The 24772-nt window shown below is 36.8% G+C and overlaps 3 protein-coding genes across 3 annotated transcripts; 1 reads left to right on the forward strand and 2 right to left on the reverse strand.

Moving 5' to 3' along the window:
• Positions 1–5834: 5834 nt before the first annotated feature.
• Positions 5835–13306, reverse strand: LOC137712662 (uncharacterized). Its single transcript, XM_068451782.1, has 7 exons — positions 13008–13306; positions 7800–11518; positions 7632–7713; positions 7478–7544; positions 7113–7298; positions 6949–7009; positions 5835–6425 (listed from the first exon to the last, which is right to left on the reverse strand). Exons 2-7 carry the CDS (start codon positions 11428–11430, stop codon positions 6256–6258), a joined length of 4197 nt encoding a protein of 1398 aa, XP_068307883.1. The 5' UTR covers positions 11431–11518; positions 13008–13306; the 3' UTR covers positions 5835–6255.
• Positions 13307–14074: 768 nt separating this feature from the next.
• On the forward strand, positions 14075–15804 carry LOC137712566 (protein SPIRAL1-like 3). The gene is made up of 3 exons (XM_068451657.1): positions 14075–14138; positions 14958–15249; positions 15471–15804. The coding sequence occupies exons 2-3, from the start codon at positions 14983–14985 to the stop codon at positions 15555–15557; spliced, it is 354 nt and encodes a 117-aa protein (XP_068307758.1). The 5' UTR covers positions 14075–14138; positions 14958–14982; the 3' UTR covers positions 15558–15804.
• Positions 15805–16160: 356 nt separating this feature from the next.
• LOC137712565 (uncharacterized) lies at positions 16161–22931 on the reverse strand. Its single transcript, XM_068451656.1, has 11 exons — positions 22656–22931; positions 21986–22135; positions 21385–21552; positions 20598–20750; positions 20303–20455; positions 19956–20120; positions 19673–19843; positions 17342–17525; positions 17027–17234; positions 16698–16893; positions 16161–16544 (listed from the first exon to the last, which is right to left on the reverse strand). Exons 1-11 carry the CDS (start codon positions 22867–22869, stop codon positions 16495–16497), a joined length of 1812 nt encoding a protein of 603 aa, XP_068307757.1. The 5' UTR covers positions 22870–22931; the 3' UTR covers positions 16161–16494.
• Between the last annotated feature and the right edge of the window lie 1841 nt (positions 22932–24772).

Raw genomic sequence — 24772 nt, forward strand, 5'->3', positions numbered from 1 at the left:
TTGGTTGGAAGTTGATTCTGATTTGGTTCTTGACTTCTTGTGCTCTCCTCAATTGGTTCCTTGGCAATTGAGAGTCGAGTGGAGGAATTGCTGGCATAGAATTTTCTAAATGTATTTTCGGTCTTCTCACATTTATAAGGAAGGTAATCAAGTTGTCTTATTTTGTGAGATTATCCTTTTGATTATATTTTGTCATATTACCCTCGTGATTATATAGGGCTTCCGCACTATCACTTTAAATAGGTTATCTTTTGTTGATCTTATTATATCTTGTATTGGTTGATGGTATGAGATGTTCTTCCTCAAAGAACGTATGGGAAGACAGCTATTGCAGATTGGGAAGGTTTGTTGTTTTATGGAAATTGGGCAAATGTGCTAAACCAATCTTGTGGACTTGTGAGAGTTAATACTTGAGAGTTGAGAAAAATTAAAAAGAAAAATAAAAGATGGGGTTTTATTCTAGAGAGAGAGAGTGTTTGTGTGGGGCAGATGTAATTTAGGCTCTCTTTCTCACATCCATGTGGGATGAAGGTGTGGGTGGTTCAAGAGCTGTCTGCATGTGCATGTGATAATGTCAGGAGAGAGAGAGAGAGAGAGAGAGAGAGAGAGAGAGAGAGAGTTATATTTTTCTTTGGAAACTTGGAGTTGGAGGGAGAAAGGACTTGCCTCTGCTCCCTTCTAACTGCAAAAGTCCAAGTACCCTTTACTTCAAGGACTTGTCAGGTGATGATTTTTTTCACAACAGAAAAGTAAAAGTTCTTATCTATAAATTACAAGAGATAGCAAGGAGAATAATTTTTATGATACAGTTATATTTTTCTTTGGAAACTTGGAGTTGGAGGGAGAAAGGACTTGCCTCTGCTCCCTTCTACCTGCAAAAGTCCAAGTGCCCTTTACTTCAAGGACTTGTCAGGTGATGATTTTTTTCATAACAGAAAAGTAAAAGTTCTTATCTATAAATTACAAGAGATAGCAAGGAGAATAATTTTTATGATACAAGTTTATCATCATAGTAACGTCATGAGTCAATAAAATGAAGATATGTGAAAGTTTTATTCATGTTTCTTTATTTAGTGGCATGGAATATTATGTGACAATAAATCTGTATTATGTAAATTGCTATTTTAGGAGAAAATAGAATTTGAGAACCCGTTTGCAAAGATAAAATGTTCTAAACTCCTTAAAGTCAAGCCTTATGCAGAAGCTAATATCATTTAATGAAAACATTAACCATTTTCTAGAGTGAAAACATTAACCATTTTCTAGAGTAAAAACATGCATCAAAAGTACGAACATTTACAAACAATTTATTAGATACCATGTATTAACCAATGAGATGGTGTGGTAAATGTTGAAGTGATGATGCACCACTCAATAAATATTTCCGAGTGTTCGAAAATGTACGTGTTAATACTGTAGTCGGATGTGTTAAAAGGCATATATGCGACTATCATTTATCTAAAAGAAATTTTGAAAAAAAGTTGAATTAATGTTGTCAAGGCTCCTCCGTGACTTGTGGCTGATGAGTGGTTGCTAGTATCAATTAAATCTATCTATAAATTGAGTTGAATAATGCCCACCTGCTCAAATTTTATTTGATTGAAAATAAAGACCATCTAAAAGGTTCTTATTTTTTATTTTTTAATAATCGGCCAAAGAAATTACTAAAGAAAGTATTATTAACACTTTAAAATTTTTATTATGTGTTTTTTACGAAGTATTTTTTCTTCTAAGTATAAAGAACATTTTCTTACTATTATATTGGCATTGTTACGTAATTCTATTAATTTCTTCAGGCTAGTAATATTAATTGATTAAATTTGATTAATTTGTTTTAGATTGAAGTGTCCCAATTATATAAAACAAAAGTTCTCCTAATTATACAGATCGAATATGTTTGTATTGCACTAAATTCAAAATAAAAATAAGAAATTAATAATTTGTGGAAAGTATCTCCTTTGTCAACTCTGAATATTTAACCCGATGGCCGTCTACCATTTTGGAAATATATTAATCCTAATATTTTTTGGGAATGATTTATTTATGAAGAAAATAATTGTAGCAGTTAGGGGAATATTATAACTAAAATACCAATGTGAACATCTGAAGACATGTTAACCATAACAATTTAGAAGAGTCCACCTAATCTGAAGAAATCATATACTTAATCTCAACTCATTAACAACGAAAACTAAAAAAATCCATAGAAAACTGATATAATTAAGAAGCTTCCATGGCTGCTGTTGCTGTAATGCGTGGGTTGTATGAAGTGCCCGTGCTTCGAGTCCCGCAAACACAACATTAGAGTATATATGACGAAAATTCTATCATGCTTCGGTGTTTTTGCATAAAATATACCAAAACATTTTAAAAAATGTTTTGTAATACTGAAACTAATTAAGAATTAGGAATGCTGTTTAGAATCTTTAAGCATTTGCTTCTCCACCATCTCTCTCTCTCTCTCTCTCTAATTAACAATTTGACATGCTTTGGCTATAGCAATAACAAACTAATCTGCAAGCTGCAGCCTCTATATTAACGCTTATTTATCTATTTGATTGATTCTGTGACTAAGGTTTTTTTTTTTTTTTTAATTTAATGTAGAAGGAAGAATCGAATTTAAAATGTCTTCCGACATTAAAAAGAAGACTTATACTATCTAGTCTAGTTGGTTTACAATTAAGCTTGTTAATTAGGGTGTTGTTATGATTCTTTAGGAACATATATTATATATGTGTTTGGTACTATATAATTGCATTGAAATTTGGAGAAAGTTAACGTACTGCATGTGCTTTGCTAGCTAACCAGTGGCCTGCATGCCTTCGTTCGCTTATTAGAAAGTGGAAACAGATTCTTCAAACACACAGAAAAGTCGAACCAAGAAAAGCCAAATGATGAAAAGGTGATATCAAAAAAGAAAAAAAAAAAGAAAGATGAAAAGGTGACAGTGATATTAATTACGACTGATGGAGGAAGATTGGAGAACAATTTATATATCCTGTTGATTTGTATGAATCAAGGGAAGTTTTGGCACAACGGGTATGTTGTTCTTTTGTGATTAGAAAGTTATAGATTCAAATTGTAGAAATAGTATTTTTGCAAAGTAAAGATAAAGCTATTTTCTTCTTTAATTGTCGCAAAGCAGAAAACTTTGTTAACTTAGGATCGTCATTCGGTATTTTGTATTAATTCTACAATATCACATGAAAAAACACTCACAAAAAACATTATATATTAACACAAAATATTATGGTGACAGTATAACCATATCATGCAACTCCTTCTCGGAAGATTGAGACAAAAGATTCATGCATCTTTAATTTTGCACACTCATAATTTGATGACAAGTGAAGGGAAAGCAGACGTGCTATGCCTGAACTCCATTAGGGCATACCCAACTAACCTATCTCAATCATCATAACCCATGTTTGAGGGAACACGTAATTACTCATTCGCCCCCACCCTTTAATTGATTGGAAAATTATGCCCTACTTTTCTGCAATTATTCCTCTTCCCCACAATTAATCATCTTAATCATTGGGGACATGGACATTACACTTCAAATTCATTTATCTAATTAGTATGTAGGACTGTTGTAAGGGAATTATAGAACAACCATAAGATTGATGAAATCATACAGGTATATCCAATCAATAATAGGTCATTAATTATTATCAAGGTCGAAATTAGGGCTAACTGAAGACGTATCTTTATCTCTACAATATTCATTACGTGACCAAATACTCTGATGAGTGTTATATATAAAGTTATGTGAATGTATTTAGGTGATATTTAAGAATTCTACATAAAGCAAAAAATTACAAAATGACAATTTGCGAATAAAATATCTTTATGCCCCATGTTGTGATTGAGTGACCACATATGAAAACACGCATGCACGATGGAATCACATATATGTTTTAAGAAACATGAATTTGCTAAGCTTAATTAGGTTATAAGAAACATATCAATCAAGGGTCTACTTTCTTATCCAAATAATGGCTTCGAAATGAACTCTATCTAAGCTTGATTAGGTTTTAAGAAAGCTCACTTTCTGATATAATGTGAATAATATATATATATATATATATATATATATATATATATATATGTTTTAACAGGCAATAATCAATATAAAATACGTATGAAGATTAGTGAATCAAAGTGAAACGTCTCTTAAAAAAGTTGGCCCCACTAGATTAAGTTTTGGTGGACCCAAGAGATGAACAAGCTTAGGGTTCACCATATCTGCTAGCTGAAACATACAGGGCAGGCACATGGAATCTGATTTGGTTGGTATGTTATCCCTTAGCTGAAATATATGATTTATATAAGCAAAGGCAAGGGCAATGAGATGTGATTTTACCTTCAAACTCAAAGCATAAGATCTTGCAAAAACATGGTGGTTGGGTAACCAGTTTCAATCAACTGTCAACGCCAGCTACCTGCATGAAGTTGAAGACGATGGTGACAGTGAAGAGGATGGTGAAGAAAAATTATTTCAGGTCCCCTGAGCTTTAGCTGTCATCTGTATGGGCATTTAATGACGGGAATTACGCACTCGGTCATCATCTTGTTTGCATAGTACGTGATAATCATCTTCGGGAAATAGGAGATTTAAACTCAGGACGTCTCATGAAGAGGTAGAGATTATCCTAACCGTGCGAGTTACAAGCAAGGTCATGAAACAACGCATGGGATCATCTAAACCCTTCGCTACCTAACCCGAATATACGCTCTACTCTTAGATCTCTGTATGCTTGGTAAACAAATACTGAAACATAAAACAAAAAATATACTATTACACGTAACTGAAACTTGCACCGCAGGGAAGTTACAAACATCAAGGATTCAAGTCACAAGCTATGATTTCCCACCAATAACATTGTAAATACTTAGAAGTAAAAGTAACTGAGTCAGCATTATTTTCATTCCGATTCTAAACAGTCGGTAAACAAATTGATCAAAATGTGTGATTCTAATTCATGGATTCTCCGACTAATTCTTGATTATTCCGATTCCTGATTAGATAAACTGAAAATCACAAATTCAAAAACCTAAAGGAGGAATTGCAATTGGTTGTTCCACTTGGCAGAATTCTTTGTCTAATTTCCCTCCACAAGTGGTTGTCCCACTTCTGGCTCTTTGTGGTTCTAAGGACAACTTCTCTCTCTCTCTCTCTCTCTCTCTCTCTCTCTCTCTCTCTCTCTCTCTCTCTCATTTGCTTATACATGAAGCAAATCCTCTTGCTTTTCTTCCTCCTGAATTTTCAGTGCATATTTCAGCACTCCGGACATGAATTTAATTCAGATTCTTGGGGCCGCAGCACCTATCGTAATGTTGCTAATTTTCTCACAATAAAATTGGACCAAAACAATTACCCGTTATGGAAGGGCACAATTTATCCCTCTTCTCAGAAGCCGTGGTCTTCCCTCGTTCGCGGATGGAACTGCTGTCTGTCCTCCGGACTTTATTTCCGATGCTGAGGGAAGGTTGCCCGATAACGTCGATCCTCTCTGCGAAGCATGGATCCGGCAGGATCAGTTGGTGCTGCCATGGTTGGCGAGTTCACTAACACCAACGTTCTCACCGTCATTGTCAACAAAATTCGCACAAAGACGACGATTAAGCACTCAGTAGTCATCCTGTTTGCATAGTAAAAGTGAACCATACTCGAGGAAGAGATTCAAACTCGCCGTATCGGTTTAGAGGTAAATGTTCTAAACCACATGAGTTCATGCGGAGTAAAGAAACATCATCACATTAGCACGCTATAAACGAAAACTCTTGTAGTCTGGTCCGTCACATGAACCAAATAACCAAAAAACCGAACATAATAAGAATGTCGCTTATATAAAAAACCGAATATAATTAAGCCAACAAAATTCAGTAGCAAACTCTTCGAAGATATTGCATTTCTTACCCAAGTAAATAAAACGCTCTATCCTTCTAGCTCTGTATGCTTGGTAAACAAAAAAACCGAAACAAAACAACGAATGTGCTCTTACACGTTTACTGAGAACTGGACCGCTAGGAAGTGAAAAACACCGAAGGATCCAAGCGCACAAGAAAGGCTTCTGAAGAAGGAGCTGCCGAACAATTTCATCTTGACTGGAAGCACAAGGTTTATGTGGGTCGCCAATACAACTTACACAATTATTCGTTGCCATGGAGGTGTTTAGAATCAACTCAGGAACCCGTTTCCTGAGTAACTTTAGCCAACTTCAACTCCACCGGCCAATACAAGTAATGGTATCAATTTTTGGGTGACAGCGCTTGATCCCTTAAAACTTGACTATAAAATTTCCACGATTTAGCTTTCTTTGTTATGGGGCGTTGACCAAATCGATTGTGCTTCACGTATTCTTGAACATTTGGAGCATAAACTAATCCTTCCACATAACGACGAAGATCGCCTCCAACCCCTGTGATGAACCAAGCGTATAATTGCATATTACACCAAGTCATTATGTAAAAAGTATTTGATAGTAGAAAACAAAAACAGAAAATAAAATGGATATTATGACTCAAATGTCATCCGAAAAAATACAACGAACGATAGGGGACTGCAAAAGACAAGTAATTGTAATAAAACACCTGGAAGCTAAAATTTCACACCAATAACGTTGTAAGTAAAAGTAATTGAGTAACTACTCCAGAGAAGTAAACAAAAACATTGAGGATGAGAATAGATAAACTGAAAATCATAAATTCAAAAACCTGGAGGAACCTACAGACATAAGCTTTGAAGCCACACAAACGTGCATAATACTTGAAAGACATAGCGGAAAAACTAGGTCCACACATGGATCAAATTTTAACCAACGTAATTATTTTAGCTGAGATCGACCATGTGCAATGCAAATGTGAATGAGGCTAGAATGTGAGATATGCAACCATTGATCTCCTTACATTTCCAAATACACAAAAACTTGAACGGTATCTCACCTAGTGATCTATCTGTTCGATTCTTGAATCGATATGGGAAGGGAAATATTGCTGTGTTCTCCTAAGCAATCAGAAACAAAGTATTAGTTTCAGGCTGTAACCTTTGTACTTAAACCAGTCACGTCAAAGTGAAGAAATAAAGAGGAAAGAGTTAATCAACTAACTGGATTGCATAAAGCTTTGTATGGAGAATCATCCACTAATAATGTGTTTGTCTCGTTGTACTCTCCCCTTGCAAATGGAAGATCAGGATCATGCTTCTCCCATAACTTTCTAAGTTCTTTGAAAACAAGGGGTTTTTCCTTGTTGTCAAGAGTTTTGAACTTCGTTTTAGTACAGTGGGATTGATTCTGCATACAACAATCGTTGTAAGAATAACGTAATAGAATTGAAATCAATGCAATGCAATTATGAATTGATTCACTCAAAATACAAGTTCTACAAATTGCTAAAGTAACACTAAATTACTTTACTGGATAAGTTTGATTACAGGTGATTATCTTACAAACTATACTGAAGAAGTCCTTACCCAGCAAAAAAGCAATTTCTTTTTGGAAATTCCCAAAAGATAATCTACCACCGCGTCCACGTTCTTCCTGAAAAAGCAAGTGTAAAATATCACAACCCAACAAAACAGAAAATGAGAGAAGGAACAGGTGTATCAGTCCTGGAATGAAGTTTACTTGTTTCTTGAAGACCAAATAGCCACGTTAAAATAGTCAAGGCAGAACAGTAGAAAAGAATCATAAAATGGCCTCTTAAAAACTGCGAAAAAAACATGTAGGGATTAGATTTCAGTAAGGCTAGAAAAGTATATAACTCTCCATATACATTTAAATGTAAATTATCACCTGATTTCCTTGCTATCATTTTGTCTGGTTTATACAGTTTCATCTGCTGGGGAACCAGTTGAACAATATCAGCAAGAAGCCCGTTTACATCAAGAATGAGAAGCTTTTTCCAAGAAACAAAAACAAGAGGTCTTTCAACAGCCCAATATGGTATCTGTGAACAACTGCCTTCCTTCGCCACAGCACCCAAATCAACCTGGCCAGGAAAGCCAGCGCAAACTTGGTGGTTGGTGTTGTTATTTCCTGAGGCATTAGATCTCTTGTTCTGATCCTTGTCCTCATTTTTCTCCTGTAAAGTACTTTCCTCCAAAAGTAATTGTATCACATGTAGGTCTGATACTACTGCTACCGGAGGCTGTGGAGATGGATCCGCTTCTGGAATAATCTTCTCCACTGAAGTACCAACAGAAGGATCAGAACTTGTATCATTACTCTTACGCATTTTAAGCCTTTTCTTCCGATCCTTTCTCCCTTGTGAGCAACTCAAAACTTCAATGAGTTCGATACTCTCAGAATTGATTCTTTGTTTAATTCCCTCAACAAGAGGTTTTTCCACTTCTAGATCTTGTTTTGAGAACATTGCAAGTGGAGGCTGTACAGTAAGATCTACTCCTGGAAAAGTATTTCCTCCTAAAGAAGTACCAACAGAAAGATCACATCTTTCATCAATACACTCATTGGTCTTATGCCTTCTCTTTCGCTTCTTCTTCTGTTCTTGTGAGCAACTAAAGTCCACATTAAGCGACTTGGGACCTTCTGAACTTGCTGCCGCGCTATTTCCCTTCACAAGTGGTTGTGGCAAATCTAGTTTTTCCTCTGAGAATTCTGAGTCTGGAGGCTGCTGAGAGGGATCTATTCCTGGCATAAAATTTTCCACAAAAGGAATACTAACTGAAAGCTCACAACTTTTATCATTACTCTCCCGGGTTTTAAACTTTTTCTTCTTTTTTCTTGAGGAACTCAAATCTCCAATAGGTTCAGAACTTTCTGAATTAATTTTCGTGCTAATCCCGTCCATAAGTGATTGTGGCAATTCTAGCTTTTGTTCTGAGGATTCTGAGACTGGAGGCTTTTGAGACAGATCTACTCCTGGCACAATATTTTCCACTAAAGAGCTACCAACTGAAAACTCACCACTTTTGTCATTCCCACAACTTTCATCATTACTCTCCCGGGCTTCCGACCTTTTCTTCTGTGTCTTTTTCTTCTTTTTTCTTGAGGAACTCAAATCTTCAACAAGGCCAGAACTTTCCGAATTGATTTTTGCGTTAATTCCTTCCATAAGGGGTTGTAGCAATTCTAGCTTTTGCTCTGAGGATTCTGAGACTGGAGGCTGTTGAGACGGATCTACTACTGGCATAATACTTTCCACTAAGGAAATACCAACAGAAAGCTCACAACTTTTGTCATTACTCTCCCTGGTTTCAGAATTCTTCTTCGGATTCTTTTTCTTCTTTTTTCTTGAGGAACTCAAATCTTCAATAGGTTCAGAACTTTCTGAATTAATCTTTGCGCTAATTCCTTCCATAAGGGGCTGTGGCAATTCTAGCTTTTGTTTCGAGGATTCTGAGACTGGAGGTTGTTGAGGTGGATGTACTCCTGGCATAATATTTTCCACTAAAGAAATACCAACTGAAAGCTCACAACTTTTGTCATTACCACAACTTTCGTCATTACTCTCCCAGGTTTCGGACTTCTTCCGAGCCTTTTTCTTCTTTTTTCTTGAGGAAGTCAAATCTTCAATAGGTTCAGAACTTTCTGAATTAATTTTCGTGCTCATTCCTCCGATAAGTGGCTGTGGCAATTCTAGCATTTGTTTTGAGGATTCAGAGACTGGAGGTTGTTGAGGCAGATCTCTTCCTGGCATAATATTTTCCACTAAAGAAATACTAACTGAAAGCTCACAACTTTTGTCATTACCACAACTTTCGTCATTACTCTCCCAGGTTTCGGACTTCTTCCGAGCCTTTTTCTTCTTTTTACTTGAGGAAGTCAAATCTTCAATAGGTTCAGAACTTTCTGAATTAATTTTCATGCTCATTCCTCCCATAAGTGGCTGTGAAAATTCTAGCATTTGTTTTGAGGATTCAGAGACTGGAGGTTGTTGAGGCAGATCTCTTCCTGGCATAATATTTTCCACTAAAGAAATACCAACTGAAAGCTCACAACTTTTTTCATCACTACTCTCCCGGGTTTCAGACTTCTTCCGAGTCTTTTTCTTCTTTTTTCTTGAGGAACTCAAATCTTGAATAGGTTCAGAACTTTCTGAATTAATTTTCGTGTTCATTCTTTCCGTAAGTGGCTGTGGCAATTCTAGCTTTTGTTCCGAGGATTCTGAGACTGAAGGTTGTTGAGGCGGATCTCTTCCTGGCATAATATTTTCCACTAGAGAAATACCAACTGAAAGCTCACAACTTTTGTCATTACCACAACTTTCATCATTACTCTCCCGGGTTTCAGACTTCTTCTGAGTCTTTTTCTTCTTTTTTCTTGAGGAACTCAAATCTTGAATAGGTTCAGAACTTTCTGAATTAATTTTCATGTTCATTCTTTCCGTAAGTGGCTGTGGCAATTCGAGCTTTTGTTCCGAGGATTCTGAGACAGGAGGTTGTTGAGGCGGATCTCTTCCTGGCATAATATTTTCCACTAAAGAAATACCAACTGACAGCTTACAACTTCTGTCATTCCCACAACTTTCATCAATACTCTCTTGGGTTTTAGACTTCTTCTGCATCTTTTTCTTCTTTTTTCTTGAGGAGCTCAAATCTTCAATAGGTTCAGCAATTTTTGAGTTTTCATTTGTGCCAATTCCCTCCATAGGTGGTTGTGCCATTGCCACCTGTTCCACTTGTTCAGGGAAGTCTACGACAGAAGGCTCTACAGAATGATCTACCGTTGGCATAATAGTTTCAGCTAAAGAAGTACCAACAGAAATATCACAATTTTTATCATCACTCTCATGGATTTTATGCCTTTTATCCTGCTTCTTTCTCTTCTTTTTTTGCTCGTGAAACAAATCTTCTTGCTGTTCTTCCTTTTCTGAAATTCCTGTGCAAATTACAGCACAAGACTCCGGGCATGAATTTTCAGATTCTAGGGCAACACCTATTGTATCCTTCTTCTTTCTCTTCCTATTAGTCAAGCCTCCCAGAGGAGGTAACTCAGCTGGTACCAAATCAGAAATGATACTCATTGAAGGCTCATCCATCAGTTTTTCAGTCCCAAGTGAATCATTATGATGTTCATCCCTACCCAAAGACTGCACACAATTTTTTTTTTCAGGAGTAATATTCTCAACTGAAAGTGTCCCCTTCAAACAGCATAGATCTGAATCACCAATATTTGGGGCATGACTTCTCTGCACATTATTCTGGGATTCCACTGGGTTTACCAGAATGTCCAAGCTTTGCACTGGATTGAAATTATTAATAACTTTAGCACCACTGCTCCTAGCTCTCTTCCGCTGTCTCTTCGGCAATACAGCAGGCAGAGCTTCAGTTAGAGGCAAATTTGCACTAATATTTACTGAAGGCTCCTCCAACAAAGCATTGTTCATGGACCCAGTGAGCTTCTCTGAGTACTCCTTTTCTGACTGAGAATTTGGTTTTTCATTACACACTGCAGTTTCCATGTTGATCAGTAGATAATCACTGGGAAATCTTCTCCTTGAATTCAAGCATTGTCAACTAAAATTGTCTTCTCCATAATTTTTCTAACACCTGAAAGAATGGTCAACATAAACGAAAAAACAGATTCGTAAAACATTTCTGCATTTTCCACAAGTAACAAAGAAAAACACGCTAATTCATTAAAAGGGAGATAGAGCACCCAGAAGCCAATATCATTAAACACATGCTTGGATTTCAAAATTACAAATTTCATACCGAAAGCAATTAAAAAATCATAATAAAGTAGTAAAAGAATCAGTCCAGGGTGTATATTCACATAAGCACAATACCCGGATGTGTAGGTTGTTATACACATCAACAACAACAACAACAACAAAGCCTTTTCCCACTAAGTGGGGTCGGCTATATGAATCCTAGAACGCCATTGCGCTCGATTCTGTATCACATCTTCCGTTAGATCCAAGTACTCTTAAGTCTTTTCTTAGAGTCTCTTCCAAAGTCTTCCTAGGTCTTCCTCTACCCCTTCAGCCCTAAACCTCTGTCCCATAATCGCATCTTCTAACCGAGCGTCAGTACGCCTTCGTTTCACATGTCCAAACCACCGTAACTGATTCTCTCATCTTTCCTTCAATTTCGGCTACTCCTACTTTACCTTGGATAACCTCATTCCTAATCTTATCCATTCTCGTGTGCCCACACATCCAAGGAAGCATTCTCATCTCCGCTACACCCATTTTATGTACATGTTGATGCTATTGTTATACGCATATTCACTTAAGATCAAAATTGAAATTAACAAGATAACAAATGATAATAGTAATAAACTGAACCAAATGATCCATGAAGATGATGGGAAACTTCTAGCTGATGATCGACCTCCGCTATAACTAACGGACTTTATTTTTCAGCAGTCATATAACAATAGGACTAAGTAATTTGCTTCATATAAAAATGGGATTGAGTAGTCTGCTTCGTATTACCAAATGGATCAAGTAATTTTCTTATTCTAATAAAGAATTTGAAACTTTGTAACATTGAAAATTCGAAAATTGCACTCAATCAGCTGATACACACAGGACTGAGATGGGATTAATAATTTTCTTCATACAACAGTGGGATTAATCCATTTGCATCATATTAATGAAATGGTTATGTAATTTCCTTATTCTAAAATCGATTCTATCGAAAATTTGCACTCAATCAGCAGATATACACAGGACTGAGATGGGATTAAGTCATTTTTTTCTTCATGTAAACATTGGGATTAAGTATATCCATATTGAAAACCATAAAAATTACAGAGTCACCTGATATACAAAGAAATGAACACACATTAAAATGCATTCACAAACAATCAAGCAATCAAATTAACAGCTCAAAATTAGTTTCAAAGCAATAACACAATCACCATTCAGAAGCTAATCAACAACAATTATAAATAATTAAAAAAAAGATAATATGAGCCGAAGCAAACAGGATAGAGATTAGTAAATCAAAAACGCAATTAATTCGTTAATTAACTAAATTTTTATCAGACATTTCAAAATATGAAGAAAATAATAGTTAACGGAGAACCGACCTCTGTTTAATCGGCAGTGTCAGCACCGAGCAGATTTCTGACGGCGGAATTAAGAGAAGACGCGGAGGAGCAACCTCGGCAGTATCAGTACCGAGCAAATCTCTGACGGCGGAAGTTAGAGAAAGAGCGGAGGAGCAACGGAATTCGCGGCGGAGAGAAGAAACAGAAGAAGAGAGGAAAATGAATGAGTAGGAGGCGGAGGGAGTCGAAGCGGCGGCGAGTCGAAAGGTCGAAGCGGCGCTTTGGGTGTGGTGGTAGTGCAAAATTGGCAATTGGAAAATTTAACTGCTTTTCGCTTCCGCTTCGATGCGCGGCTACCTGTTGTTAACCTAGGTGGGCTATTTCGTCATTTTACAAGGTGTTTACTTTTGCGTTTTCATCCGCCGCCTCTGCGTATTCGGATTAGGGTTTCTCTGAGCTGGACTCTTTATTGTTGTTTTGGGCCTAGTTTTCTGTTAATGGGCTGATAAGGTCTCATTTGGCCCAAATGGTGATTTTGTTTTGGTGCAAAGCCCAAATGTTGATAGTTCCGCCTTTAAGTAGTTTAAATTAAAGTAACATATTCCAAAAAGAAAATTAAAAGTAAAAAATATGATTAAAAGAAAAAGATTAAATTGTAGTAATGATCTCTTAACTTTAACTAAATTCATTACCATTGGTCGTTCAACTCATCAAAACGTGCAACTGCGATCTCTTAACTAAAAACACATTATCATTGTTCCCTTAACTTTAATCTAATTGGATAAATGATCTCTCAATTTTAACTCAATTGGAGTAATGATCCCTCAACTTTAACTCAATTGTAGCAATGGTCATTCTAACATAATTCATTTTGACAAAATTCTAACGAAGTTGACGAAAATTACCATAGCTATATATTTTGACGAGTTGAGGGACCAATAGTAATGAATTTTTAGTTGATAGATTATTGTTCCAATATGATTAAAGTTGAAAGACCGTTGCTACAATTTACTCAAAAAAAAAAAATCTATTTTTGAAAATATCTTCTGATAGTGGGCCCAGCGCATGCGATTTGAATTTCATTATAAATATAGAAAGTTGCCGCTGGCTTTACTACTCAGTGCTCTGGCGACGCAGATCTGAAGTCCAAACAACGCAACGCTCTCACAGGTAACCGTCGCTCGCTATCTCTATCTGCTGTTTGTTTCCCGAGAAAATGCAGGAAAATTATGTACAGAAATCTTCTGAAATTAGCTAAACTGAATAATTTACTCTACATTTGGTGGATCTGTATCTGAATTTACAATCGTGATTTTACTATGGAATCGCTTCTGTTTGTTGTTGTTATTGTTGTTGTAGATTGATGTTTATCACTCTCTTATGATCTTGTGAACATTGTGCATTTTCTTCGCTTAATTTTGATTCTCGTGGATTAGCTAGAAATTTTCAGATTGCAAATGCGAGTTTGTTTAATCAAGTTGATTAATTGCAAATTTTGCAATTGCTTGAATCCATCTTTCATTACTGTTTTCGGGTCAAATTTCGCACTCGGAGTATGAGATATGGCCGAGGAATTGAATTTCATGGTCCTTTAGTAATTTGATATGAGATCCAGAGTTGCATTATTGGAGGTTGGGTTTTGATCATTTGATGTTATGAATTAATGAAAAATATGAATTTCGAGATCCGGAGACATGATTTGTGGCGTAATAGCACAAAATGTTTCGGAGATAAACAACAACAAAGCCGTATTGCACGAAGTGGAGTCGGCTGTATGAATGTTAGAATGCCACTGAGCTCGGTTTTGCTCCAAGTCTCTTCCCTATCGGAGATAATCCCCGAAAATGGAAATTGACTAGAACTGTGTAATGTGAGATGGCATTTTCTTGCTTGCTTTGTGATTCATGCAACCCTGGGTACTTTTTGGTTGGTATTGCTTTGTGTTGGTTTCATTCATTGTTATTTAATTGGTTCGAAACCTATGTGCAGTATCCACTCATTCGAGGAGAGGAGCATGGGTCGTGGAGTCAGCAGCGGAGGGGGAGAAAGCTCTTTGGGCTATCTGTTTGGAGGTGGAGAAGAAACTCAGAATCCCGTGGCGAAAAGGGGTGCAGCTCCTCAGAACGAGGCGCCGGTTCCAACTGCGGAACCACCTGCTCAGAGGGCTACTGCTCCCGCACCACCTGCAGAAGTCAATAAGGAGATTCCCGCTGGCGTACCTGGGAACACTTCAAACAACTATTTCCGAGCTGATGGCCAGAACTGCGGCAACTTCATCACAGTATGATCTTTGTTCATAGTCATGTTTTGTTCGGTAGAAATTTCACCTACATTTCTGTTTCTCTCGCGAAGAGATTGCTCGCAAATCTGTGATTCGCAGATTTGCATATTTTCTGATGTTCTGACTGGAAATTTGAATGTTCTTTATCTTTTACTAACAACTTTTATCACCCGTTCATGTTTGGTATTCACTATTCATGGCTTTGAAAATATGGTTGACAGGATCGACCATCAACAAAAGTGCACTCAGCTCCCGGTGGTGGATCATCCCTAGACTACCTGTTTGGAGGCGGTGGCGGTGGCAAGTGAAAACCTCACGCCGCTGAAGTTGGAATCATCAGTTTGGTCCTCGGGCACCTTTGTAATTTGGACCCTCTGTAGATGATTTCTCCTCTCCAACATTCTAGCACTTCCTGTGGCGGGGATTTGTTGGGTTTAGGCTTTTATGCTGCTGAAACTTTCGAGTTAAGTTGGCCGATGATATTATCGTTCACAAATTGCACTACGTGTTCTACAAGGTTTTTTCGTTTTAATCGAAATTTGTACAAGTTTTCTAGATTCTGTTCGGAGGAAAGAAGCACACGAGAAGCGTTTCTCCATGAAGTCGCTTAAAAAATCACTTGATGTTATCGAAACCCCTTTTTTGTGCTCGAATTTTGTAGTGTTCTTGAAAAATACCTAGGAACGAACCTATTTTTCTCCCAACTCTCTCGTATAGAATGAAATCAATTGACCGACAAATCAACATGGGTTAGGCCAGTTGGTCAAGGCAATGTGCTTGCCCATTTTTTACTCAAATTCAAATCCCCCTCTAGAGATTCGTTCAAAAAAACATATGATGAACTTCCCCTAGCATCAAGATTCAAAGAACAAAATTCATGAACCGAAAAAGTACCAATATAAAACCAGATAAAACTACCAATGTAACGAATTTCCATCTAACGGAGACTGTAAACGATAACAAGGTAAAATTTAAACTAAAAAGACCAAACTTCTTATGAGCAAAAGCAACCTCTTTTTTTCCCCTTTCAATTAGGAGGACCTAATCGAGAATTCGCCCCGAGTTTTGATGAGCACTATAAACTAGAGTTTTAAACCTACGACTGTTATTGGAGGTTTGCAGATAACAACGGTGGGAAAATTCTGTGTCTCCCGTCATAGGCATCTATGATCTCCTTCGCATGATGAATGTACAGATACCCGGTGGTTTTTCATTTCTGGTTATGTTCAGAAGTAATCCTCAATTTCAAATGGATGCTGCGTCGTTCTGTCCTTCCGATGTTAGTTTCCTGTCACCTGCCATCAGAACAGTAAGAGACGATTGTACAGATTTGTTTCTCAACTCATTGCTTTGGCATAACTCATTATAGTAAGCATAAGCATTTGCGTACAATGCCGATGAGCCCGTAGCAAGGCAAATAAGTAGAAAAATACTCGTTACATTCCTACCTTGGCTTAGGGATGAAGCAGCAGCGGAATTAGCAGACAAACTTTCCCTTGTAACTGCAGCGTTGAAATTTGGTGCATCAGTCGGCTTATGAGCCCCGTTGTCTCCCACAACTTCAGAGTTAGAGTTCGGAGCATTATTGGCCTGATTTTTACCCAGATTCAGAGGAACCTCTGACTGCTCAGGGTTTCCAGTAACCTGCATAAGAGTCCAGGGTTTAGGTGCAACCCAATATATAGCCCACAACAGATAACATTCAGTATGCACACGACAAACAAAACAAATTTCTACCCCTCTTATCTATTCAAGACAAGGGAAAGAAAAATCAGACCTTATGCAAGTGAGAAGCGGCCGAATATGCTTGATTGTTTGAAATGGAACCTGCAGCAGCTTCTGTCTGCTCATGTGATATGGGCGCCTTTCCATGAACATTATCCGTCAGATCTGCAGTTTCTTGCCTGATGCCTCTAGAAGTTTTTGACTTGCTGCTGTAATCACCATTTGACATCAAACCACCAGCTTCACTGGCAGTCCGCTTCCTGATAAGGGATTCACACAATCAAAGTTGAATCAAAATATTCAAATATATTAGTAATATACCTCAACAAAACACACACACACACACATATAGACACCATATTCTTACCTGCTGGAATTAGGAATATCAATGTTAAACCCGGGCCGGTTGGGAAAAACTATACCACGAAGAAGCTTTCCATCAACAACAGTTTCAATTGTGTATCCATCAGAAAGTTTGTCAGTAACCTTTGCAACAAATGTCTTCTTCTCCAAAGAAAGCTGGGACTGATTCGAAGGGATATTCTGTCTGCCTGCAGTTATAGCACAAGATCATTCGTGAATGACATCAAAATCCCTCCTCAAGTACATATTCAATTTCAATCAGTGATTTTTTTTTTCTTTTCGATTACATTATTTTTCATTTTCTTTGAATAGATAACAAATAAAAGTCGCTAGTAGGGAACGGAAGCTTCAGTTAATGCAAAGAGTCATACTAGCAAGGCCAAAACATAAAATGCAAATGGAGGTACATACACATCGCAGCAAGTCAAACATAAAACAGTACAGGTACAACGCTTCCCTTTAAGGAAGTATCTAAAAAAAAGTCAAGATTGGCCACCAGAGACTGTTAATCATATTGACAAGAGTTTAAAACGAAGAACCAAAGGGTAGTCCTGTCCATCAGCAAATAGTTGTGCTGCATCATTCACTGCGTCACAACTTGTGTTTGCAGAATCCAACCGCTTACTCTACCTCAGAACTTCAGTGCTTCACTCATAAAGAGATTGAATAGACAAGAAAGCAAGGGACCTATGGCAAGCTCTCCACCAAACATTCAAGGAAAAATAAGTCTAGGGCCAACACCACTTTGGCCATGGTTGGTAACAGTCAAACTAACACCGTTGGATTGCAAGTACAAATTTATATAACACTATAATAACCTAATTCCTCATGTCCCTGTCCATTGAGAAAGAACCCTTGTTCTCTTCTCGGCTAAGAACCTAGATCATAGAACAGCAGACACCGAACCTTCTTTGGTCCTTTAAAATGGTTAAGGGTCCGTTTTGGGTGAGGAATTTGGTGGCTCCAAGGGATTGGCAAGGATGGGAGCAGGACACGAATGTGTTTGTGCATGTTAGCCATTTGAAAAAATAAATAAATAATAAAGTTATCTGAAAAAAAATAAATAAAAACAAAAACAAACATGATAAATTCTAATTTATTACATAACACGAAAACCACAGCAACTATTAGAATTGTACGAGTGGAGATCTAATTATCTGATTTTTCTCAGAAACCAAACAACAGCCACCAGGCTTGGAAATCCCAAATTCATCGGATTGGAGATTAGGCTCAGCTTAGTCGACAATGAATCAGATCTGAGCTTATGCTTCTGAGAAGTGGAAGCGCGGCCATCAGACCAGATAGCCTTGACCAAACCATTTCATCCAAACCGAGAGAGGGAGGGAGAGAGAGATTGAGAGATAGAGAGAGAGAGAGAGAGAGGGAGAAAGAAAGAAAGAGAGATACAGATGGGATGGAATGGGAATTGCACATGTGCAAAATTCGGCTCCAGCTTCGGCTTCAGATCTGGATACTGCTCCGGCTCCAACTTTGGCTTGAGCTCCGGATGCTGCTCCGGCTCTAGCTTCAGCTTCAGCTCCGGATACTGCTCCTGCTCCAGCTTCGGCTTCAGCTCCGGATTCAGCTCTGGCTTTGGCTTCAGCCTTGGATTTTTTGTGCGCGTTGTCATCTGCTTGAGATCTCAGTCGAGAGAGAGAGAGAGAGAGAGAGAGAGAGAGAGAGAGAGCGACAGAGAGAGGTGACAACACAATCTCACCTATTTATGGTTGAGATTAGGGTTAATCCATTGAGTTAATTCCCGGTTTAAAGGCCACACTTTGGCCCCGGGTTTTTCAAGACCTTTTAAAATTTACCCAAACACGGTATTCACGAATCCAGATTTTCCCAATGTCATCCCCTTGTCAAAAACCCCCTTCTAAACCCTCACACAAATGCACCCTAAACGACTAAACATTTAGCTAGTTCAGTGCAACAGCGCAGCAACATAATCCAACAGCTGCCAAGCGCATCTTTCATTTGCATGATAAATTTAATGAAACCAGTCATTGTGATAAACTTAACACATACACACACGTAGGCTAATGAAACCAAAACACATAAAACTGATAGCACTCATGATATCTGTTTTCATGGAGTAAGAATACTCGAAAGTGACACAAAGAAAAAAGAAGAAAAGAGAGAACTTCCTAGGGTCAGACAGCTTTCCCTGCCTCTAAATAACTTAGGAGTATGCAAATTCGGCAAAAATAAGAAAACAATAGAGCACATTTCAGACATGTCATTCTGATTCCTACAGGAAATATGTACATTTGATGCATAATAAATAAATGAGTTAATGAAAACAGGACACTTTATCTTAGTAAGTAACACTTACATTGTTGGGCATAAAATGAAACTGGCATGGGTTGGCTCATATCAGCACTAGTTCCAACCGGAACAAGGGCTCTGTCATGAACAGAGGCGAGATTTTGCTCTTGGCACTTTAGCTTCAATTTCTTCCTCAGCGATAATTTCTCTAGCTTACTTTCATTCTCCCTGGCAAGCCCTAAAATTAGAGATTATATCAGGCCAGTAAGACTCCATACACGTATAAAATTTTACCCTAATAAGATAACATCGATAATTCGGCGAGGAGGAATGAAAAGATAATACTTAACCTGTGTTTAGGTAAAACATGTCATCCAGTGCCTCAAGACCTTTACTGCAACCACCAATAAATACAAGAACACCTCCCTTGACAGGATCCAAACAGTCCCCAGCAACGGAAAATCTAGCAGACGGTCCATCACCAGCAGTTAGCACCTTGGTCCATACACCAGTATCTGCACCACCGTTGAGATAGAGTGGGTATTTAAGGATATGATTCCATAAAATATTAGGGCAATGGAAAGAACATAAAGTACATGTGACGAAAGGTGCATAGACAAGAAGGTTCGGAAGCTTCAAACATCCATAAATGTAAGTAGCCAAAGGTGAATGTTTTGAAGGATTTCTTGAAACTTACCAACATCAAGCATGTAGAGGTCATTGTATAGATTTTGGGCGTCTGTGAATCCCCCAAAAACAAATAAGTTCTTCCCAAAAGCAACAGTACAATGACCCCCTCGGGGTGGCATAAACTGGCCAGTAGTTTTCAGCTCCCTCCAAATTAGAGTATCTAATGAAGTACCATAATACAAGAATTACAGAAGGCACATATCATATCCAATATCCGCGAGCTAGGTACTAGTAGTATCTAAATTACATAAAAAGTTTAATAAACTTGCAATTGGGTAAAAAAATTCAGAAAATAATGGTACCTGTATCAAGTATATGGACATCAGACAAATAGTAATCGTGCCCATCTTCACCACCAATCACAATAAGTTTGTTCTTCCAAGATGAACAAGTATGGCTATCACGCCGAGATGGTGGGTTGCCTGATGTTGTAGCACGTTTCCATACAAACGTCTCTACAAGATAGGATGAGAAAAGGGATTAAACATGTCTTACGTGCTATCTGTATCGATCAGTGACCTAGTTAAGTCGAGTGTTCAGGTTCTAGATAAATTTAGATCCCCAAGGCAATTTAAAACTGAATGTGATGTCCTACACCTAGAACGCTCCCTCTCTTCTTCCTCCCAGTCTAGATTCTAAAAAGAACAAGGTGACAGGGATGACCCTGTGCAATCCTATAAACTCACAGCACGAAAGAGCAAGAGGACAGAGACAAAATTCTTATATGACTTTACTGAACACCACACCAAGGTCCATACGGTATCCAAAAGACAGATATATCAAATAAGTAAACTCATAAGATCAATGCAACTGGTACCATGCAAATGCAGAATCATTATTTTTAACAACAAAAATGTTAGCAAGACGCAGCTAATATTGATAGACTTTACTGAAGAGCATGCCAACTTCATCTCCAAAGAAGTCCCACATGCTATCCAAAAACCTATGCTAAAGTGAGATATATCAAGTAAACTCATAAGATCCATGTGATGTAAATGCATAATTACTCTCAGAAAAATGTGTGATGAAAGTAATTCAAACCAATCCTCACCTAAGTGATTAATGAACTAACCTTACAAGGAAACCTACCTGTATTCAAAATGTAAAGATCATTGAAATACACTTCATTGTCGCTACTAGCAGATTTTCCACAGCCACCAAAAATAAATAGCCGTTTCCCAACAAGGGCAGCACTATGACCCTCCCGTGCCTCTGGTGCTTCGCCTCTTAAACTTGGAGATATCCATGTATGTAAAGCTACATGAACATTCAGAACATAAGCGGGAAGTGATATGCATATTTGAGAAATCAATAATAAGGAATTTGATGAGCCTTAAAAGGTCGCGGTGACAATAAATGTTGAGAATTGAGTATATCTGGTTACATAGTTCCAAACCAACAATAACGAATTTGATATAAGCCCTAAATGGTAACAACGTAGTAAATGTTGAAAATTGAGCACAACTGGTTTCAACTCTTCAATATACCAATCCAAAGTGGATAAGGAAAATAAGTCAATTGCCACCCCGGATTTAGAATAGCTGATTTAATTATTTATTTTCCGAAAAGGAATCGTCTGATTGAATTACTTGACCCAAAATAACGTATAGAAGGGTGAGCATACAACGTAGTCAAGAAAAGATATCAAAGCTAGGGAAAGAACAAAAATATGAGAGAGAAAGCCACTCACAGGTGTCTAATATATGCAAATCCCTGAGAGGATTCATCCCATCCGTACCCCCAAAGACGAAGAGATTATTACCAACAGTGGTGCAGCTGTGGCTGTCCCTTGGAGTTGGCGGGGTGCCTTTAATCGCTGGCTGGCTCCATGAATGCGTAGCTGCAGTCAGCAGAGTAAGAGTATAACAATAACAATCTCTATCCAAAATGCAACAACACACAGGAAAATGCAGAGTGCTAGTTGTTAACACCAACGGGAAATTTTGAAACCAAAGTTAAAGAGATTATGTAGCACTAATCGAAATTTTATAACAAAAATAAAAAACACACAATAAAGATAAACAACTTTGGAAGTTAACAAATGAAACCCCTAAAAATCAAAATTCAACAGCATAACCCCATGAAGCATTTACTCTAATCCTGGTAGAAAATTAACCCATCACAGCATTTGATTCCAATTTTCTGAAATTACCAAATTAAACCCAACAAAAACCCTAATTACAAGCCAACTAAACACCCCTTAAACATTAATTAACGTGGTTAACTACATAAAGATTCAAGCTTTTTTCCCAGAAAAATCACAAGCAACCAAATTTACACAAACCCACATGCAAAAAACGATAAAGGTAAAAATTAAACGAATAATCTGGGTAAATTTTTAGCATTTGGGGAAGACCCACCAGTGTCAAAGACGTGAACTTCGTTGGTCTGACAGTTATCTCTGCCATAACCACCGAATACATACAGCATCCGCCCTTCTTTGATTGCATTGCATGTATGGCCCCACCGCTTCCCGGGCCCAGACACCTCCCCCACCGCCACTCCTCCTCCTTCTTGTTCTTGTTGTTGCAGGTGAGCTTGTTTGGCCTGCAGCTGCACCCTTTCCCACTTCATTGTGTTTTCTGGGTAAACAATTGGGAAGAGACGCCCAGTTGGGTTAGAAAAATGGGGAAGCAGTGAAATATGCTGAATTACAGAGAAGAATTTTATTTTATTTTTTTTATAATTTGGGTTTTTGTGTTTTGAGATTGAGCTGATTTTATTTTTTTCTAGTCCATGCAAATAAGGACATTGAAATTGAATAAATAAAATTAAGAGATAGGAAATTTTTTTTTGGGAAATGAGAGAAAATGCGTTTAAGTATGTGTATTTGAAGCCACGTAGTACGGTTTAGTTAGTATATTCTTTAATTGTAAATGTGAGCTCTTAAATTTGATTATCGTCAAAAACAAATTTGAATCACATTATTATTAATCTATTGTGAGACCACTTTCCCTTTTAGTGTAAAAAATATTGTTTGTTTTAAAAAATAATAATAATAGGCGCAGGTGGTGAGGTGATTTTTACATACAATTTACAGGAAATTGATTTATTTAAAAAAAATTAGGTGATTAAGAAATTAAAATAAGTGTGTAGAAACTGTTTTTTTTATTTAAAATTGAAAAAATAAATGATATGTACTACACTAAGGTCTCGTTTGGATGTGCTTTCAAAATGACTGAAAACGTTTTTAGAAAAAGTGTTTTTGGGTTTCAAAAGTACTTAAAGTGCTTTCTACAAGAAGCACTTTAAGTGTTTTTTCAGGAAGCATTTTAAGTGATTTTCCAATATTTGCTTAAAACTTATTAAAGATTGGTTTTAAAAACATTTTCACCAAAAACACTTTCAATCATTTTAAAAACATATTCAAATAAGCTCTAAAACATCAACAAAATTTTCTTTCTCATATCATAAAAAAGAAAGTTTGTAATTTGCTATCAAATTTATAAAAATAACTTTTTGTTATCTTTTACAGAAACTAGCATATGAGCACAATGAGAAAATTTTTTGTTTTTGTTTTTGAAATAGAGGAAGAGAGTGATAGAGAATGTGGGAATGAGAAGTTTTTATTTTTTTTATTTTTTTTTATTTTTAATTTTTAATTAGAGATATATTAGGATTACATGTAGGTGAAGTTTTGAAAAAAAAAACAGCAAAATTTAGTTGTGTGAAATTACATTTATGCCATGTATTTCTTATTCATGTTCTGATTTAATTAAAGGGTTAAACTAGTAATTCACAAGATTTTGGTTGATAATGAGTGTTTTATTAATTAGTAGATATTACAACATGATTTAATCAACAAAAGAATAATTAGCTCTAAATGGATACAAATTAGTTTATTCATGAATAAATTTAGTTATATGATGACACGTTACATGTCTTCACTGCAATTGTGTTTGTTACATTTAGACTTTCACTTCAGCATCGTCGTTCGAATGTTACAGAAGTTATGACGTCCTTTCATACAAATATATAGTACACAACGAACCTTTGAGTGCAAGAAAATCAATTCATATATAAAAATCTAAAGCCTTTTCGCAGTCTAACACGGATATAAATAGTGTTTTTTAACTTATTGCGAGCATGCCAACACACGTCCAAACATATTTTTTCTATCGTGAATATTTTGTTATATTTCTTACCATTAAAATTGTGATGCGATTTCTTTGGCAATAGGATATTGCATTCTGAATTATATAATTTATTGAAGGAGAGATTCGAACTCGAATACAAACGGACAAGTCCCTTTTTTTTTTTGGAAAAAATTTTAAAGAAACACTCTCGGTACTGTTCATTTTTAACGAAAAATCATATTTTTACCTTTTTTTGGTACTATTCACTACACATTTATTTGTCACTTTTCATTAAAACTAAAGTTTTATTTAGATATTTTGTTAGTTTTTTTTTTTTTTTTTTTAAGATGTTATATAAATTTTAAAATACAAAAATTTGGAATGTAGGGTTTAATTAAACT

The sequence above is a fragment of the Pyrus communis genome, chromosome 13 (genome assembly GCF_963583255.1).
Source record: "Pyrus communis chromosome 13, drPyrComm1.1, whole genome shotgun sequence".
NCBI classification, from domain to species: Eukaryota; Viridiplantae; Streptophyta; class Magnoliopsida; order Rosales; family Rosaceae; genus Pyrus; species Pyrus communis.